The sequence below is a fragment of the Bipolaris sorokiniana genome (assembly GCF_000338995.1).
Source record: "Bipolaris sorokiniana ND90Pr unplaced genomic scaffold COCSAscaffold_11, whole genome shotgun sequence".
NCBI classification, from domain to species: Eukaryota; Fungi; Ascomycota; class Dothideomycetes; order Pleosporales; family Pleosporaceae; genus Bipolaris; species Bipolaris sorokiniana.
The window spans coordinates 849,794-864,409 of record NW_006911905.1 but is presented as its reverse complement, the minus strand read 5'-3'; the positions used below and the strand labels follow the sequence as shown (position 1 = coordinate 864,409).

Genomic DNA, 14,616 nt, shown 5'->3' with positions numbered 1-14,616 from the left:
AAAAAAGCCGCATCTTGGGCATCAAAACACCCACACCCCCGTCGCTTACGCAGCATTTTGATTAGTTACACGTCCAACTCAAGACGACGACTGCCTTCTTTCGACCTGCCGCGTGGCAGAGCATCCATTACATGTATATTTATTCCGTCCTGTCGCCGCTACCGCCGCAGCCATGCAGCCTGTTCATAACTACTCATATACTAAATAAATAATAATAAAAAAACAGGGAAAACGCCAGGAGCCCCTCCTAAATCCAAAATGCCGCTCTGCATGCATGTGCGTTATGTATGTGTGTGCCTGTTTGCGCTGAATCCAGACGCTGGCCAATCGTAAAATGCAACGCCGCCGACAGGCCAAACCGCCCCAACCAAAACCCAAAACCAAGATCAATCTTTTATTCCACGCCAAATGTCAACTTTTAGAGGCGCTGCACCATGATGGGCACATCCGAAAGGTCCACCCCATACTGGTGCTGGTAGTGCAGCGACTTGATCGATGCGCAGCTGTGCACCTGTCGTGTACCTGCGCTGCCTCCAACGCCTATGCCACGGCCCTCGTAGTCATATGCCAAACCACCACTGTATCGACCCCACGCAGCCAGATTCTCTGCTCCCTGCACTTTGATTCCTGGCCCTACAGAAGCACGCTTGCTGCTAGCCACAGCAATTGCATCCATAGAACGCATGCCTTCGCCAATCGTCTTGCGACGCTGTGCCCGCGGCCTCGAGGGTGCCTCCCATTGCATGCTCTGCTGCGAAGTCTTCTGCAGGCTTACACTGCTCTTGCTCGCTAGCTGATGAGCGGTCTGACTGCGCTGGTGACCATGAGGACGGAAGCCAGTATTTGGTCCGAATGTTCCTATACTGTGCCTCTTTGATTGCTGCGTAGTATTTGGACCTGAGAGCTTGGCCATGTCGATAGACGGAACAGGCGGAACATCGAAATTCTGTGGGCGATGCCTCATTGCCCTAGCCTCGCCAGCTTCCACCTTCAAGCTGTGAAAGCTTTTACGTCGCTGCTGCGGCAGCATCTCCCTTGAAGCAGCAAGATCCCTGCTGTGCGCACGAGCAAATTCAGCAGCAGCCTTGCTGTCCATGTTGACCATTGACTTTGAACGCGGAACTACAGCGCCAAGTCGATGTGGAGAGGCTGCAGAAGCCACAGTCTGCTTTGGGAGATCGGGCGTCACAGCAGCATATGGAGAAGTGCCAATCGAGGCGGCAATGTGTTCCAGATAACCAGCTTCAATCGCAATATCTGCAGCTGCCTTCTGAGTCTCTCTGCTGTCACCCATCGACTTTCTTCGGAAGAAAGAGAAGCTCCTTCGGTGGCTGCTTGCAGACGGCATCGGTGGTGGTGCAACCTGCAGCTCAACAAGCTGTTGAAACTCGGTGTGACCTGGCAGTGGGGCATTGGGCTTGGAATCTTCTGCAACGACATGGTCCTTTGAAAGATACGTCTGCGTCAAACAGTCCATGCCAGGGGTACTTGTCACACGTCTTTCGAACTGGGCTCGCACGTCCGCCGGAACATCGGGAATCTTTCCTTCTGGAATTGGCTGGCACGATTGGACAATGAGAGCTTCTCCCTGCGACGGTCGTCGACGATGAAGACGCTTCGGCGGCTTCCCGGGCGCACTGTCGAACGACGATTTCGATGAGACTGATCTAGGGGTACGGGGCGAGAGCAAACCCTCCGAAGTAGATGACCTCGCTGAAGAGCTTGCAGAATTCACAGACACTTGTAAAGACGACTTTGGTCGGAGTGCTCGCGATGACTGTACGGTTACCAGAGCTCCTGGGCCGCGAATACCGCGTACAGCACGTGCTGCGGATACAGACGATCCGGACATATGCATGTTCTCTTTGTTCTGATTGGGAAAACCTGGCTGCATGCCTTCCTTTCTCTGGCTTGCGCCGTGTGAAGGCTGCGAACTATGACATTGACACTGAGAACAAATCGTGTAAGTAGAACCTGCCTGTTGTTCGCGTTCATCTATGGGCAAACTACCACCAGATGAATAGCCGGAATCAGTTGTGCGTGGAGGAGGTCGTTGCTTGGTCCGGTTCTTTGGTTTCTTCTGTACTGGAGTGCTTTGTCCAGGAGGCGCCAAATTCCTTGCAGTAGTTTGTGATGCGACCTGTCCTGAAGCCAGATCTTGGGATCTACAAGTGTCTTCCGACTTGGGGTAGTGTGTGTCATCGGAAGTGAATCCCTCGTCCTTGCTGACTGTGCGGTCCTCTTCTGATACTGGAGATGGGCTGGGGGCAAGGTGCGCCTGCGAGCTCTGGACAGAATGGGCCACATCAACTGGATTGTTATCCACAGCCTCCAGACTGTCGTGTGACTGATTGGGTGATTCAATGTGAATGGATTCATCTGCGGACCGAACAAGCTTGACTGTAGTAGCACTCTGAGCAGTCTCGTACGGTAGTGGTACTTCCATAGTTTCTACGATCTGGAGAGAAGAAGTCGCAGGAAGTATAGCGGATTGACTTCTTACATGGCCGCGACGCCGTGTCGATTTCATCATTAACGGGCTGGAACCGGGCTCCGTTTCTGAAAAGTAATCCTCATCTTCGCCATGAGGGCGAATTGAAGCCCTGATGCTTGATGCTGGTGAAGCAGGCCCGTTTGTGATTACCAGTGTGCCAGGCTTTAGGCTCCCTAGCTGCGAATAGTCCAGGTCGCATGGAGTTGATACTCGAGGCCTTGGATCAGCTTGAGCAATGTCAGTTGATGACTTTGCCATTGTAAGATTCAGGTGTGAAGCAGCATGTGGGCTAGATTTCGACTTGATCTCGTCATCATACTCAAGCCTTGCGGACCTCCATGAGTTCCACGTCCTACGACGTGCCTCGACTGGAGAGCTCCGAGTGCCAACTCCGGGTGTTTGAAGTAGCGACTGACGGCGCGTGAGCGATGTAGAAGAGGATTTGTCCACGGCTGACATTCTTCGGCTACTGCTTGGTTCGCCTACTGGCTCATCATTCTCTTCGGGCATTTCCAAGACTTGCTGCAGAGCCGCGATGTCTTCCGGAGACCCATTTTTCTTGACTTGTTGCAGCAGCTTTATAGCATCGGCAATATCAACGTGTGAGCCTGAAACGAGTGATAGCTTGGAATCTGTTATGCCTGCAAGCCTGGCTGCTGAACCGTGTTTGCTACCGAAGCAGGATAGCGAATTGGAGCGTGAATTGGACCTTGAATTTGACCTTGAATTCGTCCTCGAGGCCATGGACAGAGGGCTGTCGCGTACCTTTGTCGTGTCGACTACGCTGTCCTTGGTCTGTGACAAGATGTTGTGGTCAAACTCGCCAGTTGTGGGCGAGAGGAGAGCGTCTCTGATCTGCTGTCGTCCTTCTGGACTGAGATCCGCCGGGCCCGAGAAGGAGCATTCTGGCGAGTCGCTCTTGTAAGCTGTGTTCACGGAATTTGTGTTGGTCTTTGGCTTGGAGAGCTTGTTTGCATTTGGCGTGCTGGACTGGTTGCCCATGGTGTCGGGCTGTAGCGAGCGTGTGGAGAGCGGAGAACGCTCAGGCAGACAGAATAAGATGCATTTGGGAGATTAAGATTAACAGCTGGTGAGCGAGTCAATCGCTGGTCAAGCTGATGCGGGGCGGAGGGGAGGAGGGCAGCGTACGCTTATAAGGCCTGACACACAGCGGCGTTATCAAAGTGGAGGCTGGTATGCGCGCACCAACAAGCGGTTTGACGGTACACTAAGGAGGACGAAGCGTATTATTGAAGAAGAAGAAAAGGTGAAGGTCCCCGCACGAACGGGCGACTAGCGATGGTCCATAGCGTCGGTGACAGGTATCAAGGATGCTGGCCTAGGCCGATGTACCCGCCGCGCGTGTTGCAGGCGCGGTGGGTGCGTGTTGCAACCGACAACAAACCTGGAAGAGACGTGAGCTGAAACCTGGACGTTGCGGCTGCAGCGAAGGTTGAATGAAACGACCAATTATCCCCATGTCTCCATCCATAGCGCCCGCGGCCAATGAGGGCGTGGGGGGCGTTATAGGCTACGGGCCAGCACTGCGCTCGAACTGTGCTTTGCCGCATCCGTCATGGCCAACGGCTGATCGGAGCGATCCCATTGTCGTCGTCCATGGCAAACTGCTCGAAAAACCGGCATTCCTGTCCTTGGCCCAATCCACCCGGAGAACAGCTTCCCAACCAGCCTACTGTGGCCGTGCCGATATACGCGGTGCCTGCTATATAGCCTGGCCATGCGGCCCTCTCCACAAGTGTGGCTTGCCCGCTCCGTCATTTCGTCAGTCATTTCATTCACCCTGTGGCGCAGACGAACACCTCGCTCCATGTCCTGTCTCTGCTTCACCTACACTGTATAGTTTGCATCAAATTTCGTAGCCAATGATCCGAAACCGCCAGCCCACTACTAATGTGTTTTCCGTCGTCCGCTCGCTTCTCCGCAACACAGTCTAAGCGTGGTTCGCTGCCCTTTGCAACACGCGCGTCGGCTTCGTTAGTCGCTTCTCAACGTCCTTTTCCAATACCTGACCTGCAGCAACAGGCAATTCCTCTGCGCCGCTTTTGGCTCTTGATCGACTAGTTTGCGCGCAATATGCGCCCTCTTCTCTTCGCTCATCTGGTGGTCGACCCTGTATTCACCTTGCAGAGTGGTCCATTTAGTAGTACCAAAGGCGCAAACAAGCAGTCGGGCTGACCAATGGATGCACACACACGCCTCTGCAATGCGAACAGTGCGGCAAGACAGACCCAGATCCTGCGAGCCCAGCCTCATATCGGAGAAGACCTCAGTCCGGATGCCGGGCTAGGGAAAATAATAATCATAAAAAAGCCTCGCCCATGCCCCCCCCCCCCTTGTCCTTCCGGCCCCAAGGTGGTTTGATTCAGGATTCCACAGGTCTCTCAGGGGACAAGGTGGCTTCTCCACGTCACACAGCCGCTGCCTCGAGCCAAGTAAGAAAATCCGGTAAAAGATGAAGTGAGTGTGAGTGTAGTATACTACATGCCATGTAGTACTACTAATACTCTATATCCGTGGGGCTGTAGACTTTTCGAGCTCTACGGACCGGACGATCACGGACAAAGTGCCGCACCTGGTTGCGACCCATATACTATGTAGTACAATCTGTCTGGGCAACACCGCGCGCATCGGGTTTCCAAATCCTACCTTGACGCCTATCACCGACGATCGACAAGACCTGTCGTAGCGCGCCGCAGCAAAGAGTCCGCGTCACGACTGCATGCACGCCCGCGCACCCTCTTTAATTCCCTAAGCAACCCTGTGTCTAGTACAGTACAGTATCTATGTACATACTACAAACACACATGCTTACAAACATACATGCTTACATACAGCACACGCGTTGCTCATATGCCCGAGGAGTGGCTTGGTCGTCCCTCTACGCAATCGGAAGGCCTCGGCCGCACTGGTGACGTGACGTTGTCGCGGACACTGGCGGCATCTTACCAAACCTGGCTAAGCAGCCGCGCGAATGGGCATGCCTGACATCATAGCCACCGCTGGGCAACATCACCACCAGCCCTGCGTCCGAATCTTCGTGCGGTCTGCTGTGGAGTCATCTTGTGCTTTTACGTGCTTGGCCTTGTACATTAATCCTTCGTTGGTTCCCTGTTGCTGATCCGTGTTTTCCGTCCTTTCCTACTGCTACCTCCACTTCCTTCCTTCTTACCTACCACCTAATCCTCTCAACCCCCAATAAAAACACTTCCTTGCCTCAGGGCCCGCCATTATAAGAAAATGCTCGGGCTTTCGTATTGGATCGTACCCATCTTCTCCTCGGTAGTATGGACTGGCATGCTCATCGCCATGATGGTGTATTGGGCCTCCACTGGCAAACCCATATACTCAACCATGAGCGAAGGACAGCACATCCCATACATCTCTGGTAAGCTACCCTCATTATATGCTAGAAAGTCTTTCATATTCTAACACAACCAAGATATTGGTGCCGACAAGCTCAAGCCCATGTTCATTGCAATGTCTGCCGTCACGGTAGTAACATTCGACTGCGCCTTCATTTTCGAGCGATGGCTGCGACACACCAACAAACTACGCCCAAACACGTCCAACTGGCAAAAGCTATACTCCGTATGCGCCACCGTTACCGCTGTCATCGGTGCCGCCGGTCTCATCCTCCTCACCATTTTCGATTGCAAGCGACACAATACCTTGCACAATATTTTCCTTGTTGTCTTCATTGCAAGTTACATCATCAGTGCCATCTTCATCTGTTGGGAATACCAACGCCTGGGTGTTCATTACCGTGAGGAATCCATTCTGCGCATCTCCTTCTGGATCAAGCTATTCTTCATCATCTTCGAACTTTGTCTCGTCATTGCATTCGGCGTCTGCTCCAAGCAAGACAAGTGGAACGTTGCTGCTGTCCTGGAATGGATCATTGCATATACCTATTGCTTCTACGTCGCTAGCTTCTTCATCGATTTCCTGCCCGCCAGGCGCACAAAGCACCACCAGTCCAAGGAAACCGAGGTGCAGATGTTGGAGGAAGGCGGCCAGGCGCATTCAACCACCGACAACGCTCGCATGGGTGCGCCCTACCCTACTCCTCTCCCCTCGAGGAACTTTTAGACCACCACGTCATCTTTTTCTTTTCTTTTGTCCAAGACTCTCTTGTTCTTGTGATTGCATGATTAGATGAGTAAATATACCACTAGCGTTGCTATCCATTTTTTTCTGTTTACTTAGGTTTGGTTTTCAGCTACATTGTATAATAGCATCATGACGAGAATGTGACGAAGCATATGGGTCGAGTTTTCTTTCTGATTCTCAGCATGGACATTCCTCCACACGCATTGGAACATGTAGAATTAATAGTAGAATACAAAACAAGAAGCATACACAAAATGAATACAAACTCCACACTAAGTATCACGAGCATCGAAATCAAGACACTCTATGCATCAGACAAACAAATGCTTTAAAACCTAACAATGACTACATGCGCATGCATGTAAAGGGGGTATCGTCCCATTACTTAGCTCTACAATATTCTATATGCAATCTATCAAACCTTATGCTTTTCCACTGCACCAACCAATCCATGTAATCAATTCCACGATTGGTTTTCCCTTTTAGCATTAACCCACACATTTTCTTTTTTTCACTTATAATACCCATCGTCCCTATACTTCTTCTTCCTCTCATACCTCTCATCATCCTCATAATCTCTCTCCCTTCTCCTTCTCCTACGATCATCAGAGTCGCGACTACGACTGCGATCCCGACGGTCGCTTTTTGATTTGGAATCCCGGCTTCGGCTGCGGTATCGATTTCGGTCCCGGCGCTTGTCTTTGCGGTCGTCGGGGCTGCGGCTGCGGTCTCTGCGCTTTTCTCTTCGCCGCTCGCTGTCGTGGTGGTGGTGGTGGTGGTCGTCGTCGCGGGTGCGCTCTTTCCGCTTGTCGCGGCGCCGATCGCTGTCATAATAATCATCTTTCTCGCGTCGACGGTCCTTGTCTCGTCTTTGCTCACTGTCATAGTTGTCTTCACGTCGGCGGTCGCGGTCCCGATCGTCTCGCTTGTCCCTCCGCTTCTCGCGCCTGCGCTCATCTTCACTATCATCGTCATATTTGCTCTTTGGTTTTGAGGCTTTCTCCTCCTCCACCAACTTCTGGTTCTCAAGTTTTGCCTTGAGTTCCTCCTCCGTGATGATCTCACCAGTATGCTTGTTCCGTAGCGTAACTGGATTGTAACTCTGGGCAACCTTTTTGCCTTTACCCTTGCCCTTGCCGCCGCCCCATTCCCCAAGCTCAATACCCACTGCTGCATCCTCTTTTGCGCCAATGCCCAGTAAAGCTGGCCGCCGCTTGATCTCCTTCGGCTTCACAAAGGTGCCATTTTTTCCAATTCCTTCGCCATCTTTCCAGCCCATACCGCGAAGTAGCGCAGCACCGAATCCTTCGATTGGGGTAGCTTCGTAGGCTTCGAGCGTAGGGGCCTCGGGCGCGTTCTGTAAGTCGTGTTGAAATGCCTCCTCTTCGGTCTGTACAGGTATGACGAGATCGTTGTCGGTCGATTTGCCCGTGATCAGCGCCTCAAGCGCCTTCTTCTCCAGCCGTTCTTGTTCTGTAAGATTGTCTTGCTCTACCTCCATCGGCTCCGGCGTGTCAGACTCTGCAGAGCCGTCTTCTTGTGCATCGTCTTTCTTCATGACTGTGAGCCCGTACTGGTACTTGGGCTCCTCAATCTGCTTCTCGTCGACCGTTTCGTTCTGCGCTTGTTGATGCGGCGCCTTCGCAAGGTGCTTCCGCCGTGCTGCTGCGCGCCAATCGCGATTTGGCGGCACAGGGATAACACGAAGTTGCTCCTTTTCTTTCTTGCCGTTGGCATCAACTGCGCCACCCTCTGCTGCATCCCATCCTGTAATTTCTTGTTGTTTGACCGCATCGTCGGGTTCATCATCGTCGAGGAGAGCCTTTGGTTTTTTGTTGTCTTTTTGCGCTGGAGATGCTTTTAGTCCTGGCTTCGCCTTCAAGGCCCCCAGCGACATTTTGAAGCCGCCCGGCTTAGGCGCGGCCATGACGAAATGTGAGGCTGCGGGAAAGCGTTGGCGATCTGATTTACACGTTCCGTTGGTATGCAAGCGAAAGAAACAATATGTACGACTGAGCTTGATGTAAGATGTAAAACAGGAGCGGTGGTAGTGACGGTGATGAGGTGGTGATTGTGTCAGAGTTGAGATTGTTTCTTCAGAAATGTTTAGGTCGCGCGCGATGATGTCGGTCTTGGCACCGGGCTTGCAGGATGACATCGGCTTTATATGTATCAACCTACCAGCACTTAACTAACAGACGAAACCAGATATCTACCCAAACAACTGAAGCTCTTAACGAACTAAGTTATAATCTCCTGGTCTTTCTTTATGATTACAATAACATATCATACACAAATGTACAAAGACTACTCGAGGGTTGTAAGCGGTGGGAACAGCACACCCTTGTACATCCCACCCAGCTCTACCAGTGGAGTTCCATAGTCCAAATCAGCGCCAGGCTTGCAGTACTCCAGCGTTCTGCGATCAGGCTGTACACCTAACTGGTCGAGCAAAGTATTTGTCTTATTCGGCATGTAGGGCTGAAGTAGGATACCAGTGATGCGAAGCGCTTCAGAGGCAAGATAAATGATCTTATCCACTTCTTCGCCAGGCTCACCAGGACCGAAGTACAATACTTTGTCCCAGGGCTTTGACATTTGGAAGAATGCATTCGACTTCTAAATGTCAGTTGTGATACAATGCAAGAGTGTTTGGTATCTTACTCCTCGTACGAAATTGCATATCTGGTAGGCGGCTTGGCGTGGATCGTAAGCATCGAAAGAAGCCTCTACTTCTGAAGCGATAGTAGCAAGTGAGTTTTTGTAGAACCTGGCACCTGGACCTTCTTCCCAAACCTCTTTCGGACTTTGACCCATACGTTCGATAGCACCCCGGACACTCCACTTTTTACCTCTTGTAACCCGAGAAGCAAGGTTACCGAGTTGCTGATTCAGAAACTTGGTATACATGCTGATGATGCGGTCGTTATCATAGCTGGAATCATCTCGTATGCCACCCTCAGAAGCCATGTAGAAGCGCATGACATCTGGCCCGTATCTGTTGAGAGCATGGAAGGGATCGACTACCCTGCCAGTCGACTTAGACATTTTTGATCCCCCAAGAGTCCAATGGGCGTGGGTTAGTATCTTCTTTGGAAGGGGAAGTCCGAGTGCCATGAGAAAAGCCGGCCAATAGATGCAGTGGAAGCGGACAATGTCTTTGCCAATGACGTGACAATCAGCGGGCCAGCCTCCTGCTTTTTCGTGCCCTGGAGTCCACGGGTAACCTGCCTTTGTAGCGTAGTTCATGAGCGCATCAAGCCATACGTAAATAGTCTGTGAATCGTCTCCAGGAACCCGAATTCCCCATGTAAGTCGATCGGATGGCCGGGAAATTGACAAGTCCTCCAGACCCGACTCGACCGCTTGGACAACCTCCTTCATACGATGTTCAGGCGTGATCCATTCGGGGTTTTCCTTAAAGAAATCTAGCAAATGATCACGAAAGGCTGAAAGACGGAAGTGATAGTTCTCTTCAGAAGACCACTCAACTTCACTACCTGTTTCGATTGATATCTGTGGTCTGATTAGTTCAAACGACGACGAGCGATTGGCCATGTTATACCATTATCTTCCGTCCTGACGGTGGGTCAAGGTATGGTTGCACAGCAGACTGTGGGTAGAAGCATTCATCCGTGACTGAATACCAGCCCTCATGTTTCTGCTCGTATATGAGGCCCTTCTCTTGCAACAAGTACTACGCGCTGTCAGCTAACTTTGTGTCCTGCCGTACATATTTGGTTTCATACCCATGCATATTCTACAGCACTCCTGTGTTCGCGGTCGGTCGTTCGTACGAAATGATCATTTGTGATTTCCGCTTTTTGTGCAAGTTCCTTGGAGGGGTGAGTATCGATGGTGGGGCTCGCTTTGCATGCATACGTACTTTGAAGATTTCGGCGCCCTGGTCGCAAAACAGCTTTGGATCGACACCTGCCTTTGCTGCTGCTCTTTGTACCTGCAGAAGAATTAGTGAATGGCATCTATGTCTGTGAGGCGGGACCACCTTTAGGCCGTGTTCATCTGTCCCGGTACACAAAATAGCGTCCTCTCCCTTGAGTACATGCCAACGCTTGATTACATCGGTAAGAACCATAGTATACAGGTGGCCAACATGAGGGGCAGCATTGACATAGAATATAGGCGTGGTGATGTAGTACGGTTTCTCAATAGACGTCTGGGTGGTGATAAACCGTCGATTGCGATTGCTATCAATCCGACATGGCGACTGGATCCATGGTGAGCGCCTTTGGAAGCCGGAAAATACCCTCCGGAATGCCGGAATTGTCGTATTGGCTATTCGGACGTGCATGCTTTCATGGTTGTCTCGTATCTATTATTCGCGGCAATTCTCGCGTGCACTTCCAGCGCGAAGCCACGTGCGGCGCTAGCTCAATCAGTTGGATCAACTCCAAGCTTTCACCAGTTAACCCACCACTTCATATACAACAGCCATTGCGACAAGACGAGTCGTGCATATACTTGCGGAGGCATCCAGAATCACGTGTTACATGTTTTGATTAACTTCTTTTGCGCTTGATACTAGTCGACCGATTCTCCTCCAAAGCGAGTTCCCGCTTTCAAGGCGTACACTACCTCAATGAAATACTGCGATGGCATAGACATATGTAACTGTCATCGCAAATAATTCAAGTCAGATCGGAATGGCCACCCACTGTCCTTTTTCAAATGTTGCAGGATTTGCATCCGATAGTTGGAACATGCACCTAGTAATCCCAAAGGCAACCTGCATGAACGCACACAGCAAGCATATTTATTACGATTTTGACCCTATACTACGAACCACGAAATGATAATCCTTGACCAAAGTTCGCTCGGTTGTATACATTTACCACCGGTGTTACTATCGAATCAAGCTTCTTATGATACATATCCGTGTTATGAGTACGAGAACTGTTCTACTTGAGCTGGAAACAACAGGTTGTACTTCATGATCTTCGGTGACTGGATTTTTTTGCAGAATTGGTCGTACATGTCGAGTGTTGCGCTAACATGTGCAGTAGTTACTCTCAGCACACAGCTACCCTGTAAGCGAACCACCTTAATATTCGCAAGTGTCTGGATCTTGCGCCAAAACTATAGCGTACCCTATCGATGGAGCCCCGTAGCCTGGTCATATCTCGACTAAAGGGGGCTCCCTGTCGTGAGGCTGACGTTTGGCACTCGTGATTCGCGCCAAGCCCACAGTTTCTATTGAAGTTATTCAGACCCAGAAAAGGTAATCTCAACAACATAGCTCCACCACAACGGCTTCTTTGATAATTACAGTAATCCCTTTCATGAATTGTGAAGGAACAGAAAGTGTTGTACCCACTCCATACATTGTTGGTTAGCAAAAGCACTCTGGAATCAAAATATCTGTCGCGATCGAGAGCCTCTGTGGTCTCGACGGTATCTTTTTGATGGATACTCTCTTTCCATTGGTCCGCATCCATTTCTATCAAGAGGCATCCCTTTTTTGCCTTTTCCTTCACCTGATCGGACGGTTTAGTATTGCCTGAATAGCCATTGACCTCACTGTTTGCTAATCTATTGGTCACCATGGAGTCTATTGATGTTATTGAGAGCAATGAACTTTGCGACTCATTACATGCCTTTATCATTTTCGAGCTTAAATAATACGGGTTCTCAGCAACTTTGCCCTCATCATCGAGTACAATCTCAACGATCACCGTCAACAATTCAGTCACGAATCGATCTGCGACTCCAACCTTCAACATCGGACGACTAAGCAATCCAATTCTGCATCATCATGAGATTTAACGCTGTTATCACCTCTGCTATCCTCGCGGCTACCATCTCCGGCGCACCACTTCCAGTGCCTGCTGAGGCCGCTGAGAAGCGCGAAGCTAAGCAACAACTCCCAACCTGGCCACCCCCTTATGGTCTCCCTCATGGCATGGCCGCTGAGAAGCGTGATACTGAGGCGGGAATAACCTGGAAACGCCCTTATGGCCTCCCACACGGCATGGTCGCTGAGAAACGCGAAGCTGAACCTGAGTCACAACTCCCAACTTGGCCACGACCATATGGTCTCCCTCATGGTATGGCCGCTGAGAAGCGCGAAGCTGAACCACAACTCCCAACTTGGCCACGTCCTATCGGCCTTCCCCATGGCATGGCCGCTGAGAAACACGAGGCTGAACCTGAACCGCAGTTGCCAACCTGGTCACGCCCTTACGGTCTCCCACACGGTATGGCCGCTGAGAAACGCGAGGCCGAACCTGAGCCGCAGTTGCCAACCTGGCCACGCCCTATCGGCCTTCCCCATGGCATGGCCGCTGAGAAACGTGAGCCAGAAGCCCAGGAGGAGTAAGCATTTCGTCAATGTCAACAACCTCCAAAGGTCACGATGAAAGGCCACGAACATGTTGTAATTTCATATTCTTATCACAACAACTCCTTTTCTTTTGGATACACTGGGCGGGTACCACAATCGTCCTCTTATTTCTACCTATCGTGTTTGGACACCTGTGTTAAAACATATAACAATCCGTCGCATAGTGTATATTACTCAAAAGCTCTTCATTTTGATGCCACATACAGTGGCGTGATCCAGCGTTTGGCTGGTATCTACTACAGAGCAGGACTGGTATCCTTGTTGTTGTCATCTACGGTACGAGACAATGCCCATGCATGTTGGGAAGAGGGCCGGTCTCTTGTCACGCAAATTATTGTTGTATATGCTCTTGGGTATGGTCGTCGCTTAGTCAGTTTAACTTGTGTTGAATCGTACCAAGTTTTCTCTTTTCCCATATACGAATACTATGGGCAATTCTTCATTATTTATTTCGACAAAATAATTGAATTTGATGTGACTATTTGATATTTCTGGTACTCTTGTTCCTCTGCCGCACCACCTAACACCAACTGTCGTGACACACGCTCATATCCCATCAATCAAACAAACATCAACACAATTACACCGTCACGACCCGTAACCATGGTCAATCACATCCTGATCCCATACCCGTATCTTCGCATGTTACACTACACACAGCGATTCTGACAGCTGTCAGTACTACCGTCTGCTGCAACCTCTGATGGTGCTTTGCACCAGCAACAGAGGACTCTTTGTTCATGCAGGCATCCGCTGTCATTTACATGTTCGCTATAGTTGAGCCGAGATACCTGCCAGGATAAACAGCGTGAGACTTTGATATTAAGGTGATATACCGGAAGGGCCCGGACTAAGGGAGGGACAGGCACGGAACACTGGTGACGAAGGTGATGTGTGCGATCAAACTTTCAGTGGGGCTAGGATACGGATAAATGAATCAGGCTGTGTGTAATGCATATTGAACCCACAAAGTTCATGCTGAACCTGCCATGACATCGTTTGAAACTCTTACTGGACAACATTAATGTTCCAACAAGTCGGAAGTTGACATTTCTATTCTCATTACCTAGAATCATATTTATTTACTCACATTTAGTTTTTGCAACCATCAAACCACGCCTTGTCCAGCATACAACACCCTCGAAATCCAAATACCCTCACCAACGCAAACCCACCTTTCCCATTGCACACATCCACGCATAAACCCCCAGTAAAAGCCATACCTACTCCTCGCATCCGCGTCCGCATCCGTATCACACACAACAAAAATCATACCCCAAAACTTCACACTCTGTCCAAATTGTTAGACACAAAAACCCACCCGCTTATCCTTTCCCCCGCCCCCCTCCTTCGCCTACACAAAAAATTCCGGTACACTAAATCCCCTAGCAAATAATAGCTTCCCCAATAGCCCTAGTCACGTAGCCCCAAACCTAAGAAAGCAAAAAAAAAACCCCCCCCTCTCCAAACCTCGTATCGACCAAAAAAGCGCCTTACTTACGAACCCGCCGTCTCCGAATCGAACTCAAAATCCAAATACTGCATATATACCCTGGCACTTTATTTGACATGCTATAACAAGCTAAGCGGGATCAACAAGTCGAAAGAGGACGAGAGAGAAAGAGGAGAA

At 50.3% G+C, this 14,616-nt stretch overlaps 5 protein-coding genes across 5 annotated transcripts; 2 read left to right on the top strand and 3 right to left on the bottom strand.

Moving 5' to 3' along the window:
* Positions 1–5: 5 nt before the first annotated feature.
* On the bottom strand, positions 6–3,685 carry COCSADRAFT_38858 (uncharacterized protein). Its single transcript, XM_007703939.1, has one exon. It carries the CDS (start codon positions 3,494–3,496, stop codon positions 419–421), a length of 3,078 nt encoding a protein of 1,025 aa, XP_007702129.1. The 5' UTR covers positions 3,497–3,685; the 3' UTR covers positions 6–418.
* A 1,941-nt stretch (positions 3,686–5,626) lies between these two features.
* COCSADRAFT_227511 (uncharacterized protein) lies at positions 5,627–6,691 on the top strand. The gene is made up of 2 exons (XM_007704195.1): positions 5,627–5,900; positions 5,955–6,691. The coding sequence occupies exons 1-2, from the start codon at positions 5,753–5,755 to the stop codon at positions 6,602–6,604; spliced, it is 798 nt and encodes a 265-aa protein (XP_007702385.1). The 5' UTR covers positions 5,627–5,752; the 3' UTR covers positions 6,605–6,691.
* A 265-nt stretch (positions 6,692–6,956) lies between these two features.
* Positions 6,957–8,703, bottom strand: COCSADRAFT_38855 (uncharacterized protein). The gene has a single exon (XM_007703938.1). It carries the CDS (start codon positions 8,550–8,552, stop codon positions 7,137–7,139), a length of 1,416 nt encoding a protein of 471 aa, XP_007702128.1. The 5' UTR covers positions 8,553–8,703; the 3' UTR covers positions 6,957–7,136.
* Positions 8,704–8,739: 36 nt separating this feature from the next.
* COCSADRAFT_122325 (uncharacterized protein) lies at positions 8,740–10,946 on the bottom strand. Its single transcript, XM_007704194.1, has 6 exons — positions 10,632–10,946; positions 10,512–10,583; positions 10,375–10,461; positions 10,191–10,322; positions 9,290–10,141; positions 8,740–9,241 (listed from the first exon to the last, which is right to left on the bottom strand). Exons 1-6 carry the CDS (start codon positions 10,935–10,937, stop codon positions 8,933–8,935), a joined length of 1,758 nt encoding a protein of 585 aa, XP_007702384.1. The 5' UTR covers positions 10,938–10,946; the 3' UTR covers positions 8,740–8,932.
* A 1,452-nt stretch (positions 10,947–12,398) lies between these two features.
* Positions 12,399–12,860, top strand: COCSADRAFT_55423 (uncharacterized protein; the record flags this gene model as incomplete). Its single annotated transcript, XM_007703985.1, has 1 exon — positions 12,399–12,860. A coding segment is annotated over one exon (462 nt), but the record flags the coding sequence as incomplete, so codon positions are not given.
* Between the last annotated feature and the right edge of the window lie 1,756 nt (positions 12,861–14,616).

Excerpts from the sequence above, each read along its gene's own strand:
- COCSADRAFT_38858 (XM_007703939.1), bottom strand. The coding sequence starts at position 3,496 with ATGGGCAACCAGTCCAGCACGCCAAATGCAAACAAGCTCTCCAAGCCA.
- COCSADRAFT_227511 (XM_007704195.1), top strand. The coding sequence starts at position 5,753 with ATGCTCGGGCTTTCGTATTGGATCGTACCCATCTTCTCCTCGGTAGTA. Across the intron at positions 5,901-5,954 it reads GCACATCCCATACATCTCTG|ATATTGGTGCCGACAAGCTC; the intron begins GTAAGCTACCCT and ends AACACAACCAAG.
- COCSADRAFT_38855 (XM_007703938.1), bottom strand. The coding sequence starts at position 8,552 with ATGGCCGCGCCTAAGCCGGGCGGCTTCAAAATGTCGCTGGGGGCCTTG.
- COCSADRAFT_122325 (XM_007704194.1), bottom strand. The coding sequence starts at position 10,937 with ATGCACGTCCGAATAGCCAATACGACAATTCCGGCATTCCGGAGGGTA. Across the intron at positions 10,323-10,374 it reads GTGCTGTAGAATATGCATGG|TACTTGTTGCAAGAGAAGGG; the intron begins GTATGAAACCAA and ends GACAGCGCGTAG. Across the intron at positions 9,242-9,289 it reads TATGCAATTTCGTACGAGGA|TCGAATGCATTCTTCCAAAT; the intron begins GTAAGATACCAA and ends GACATTTAGAAG.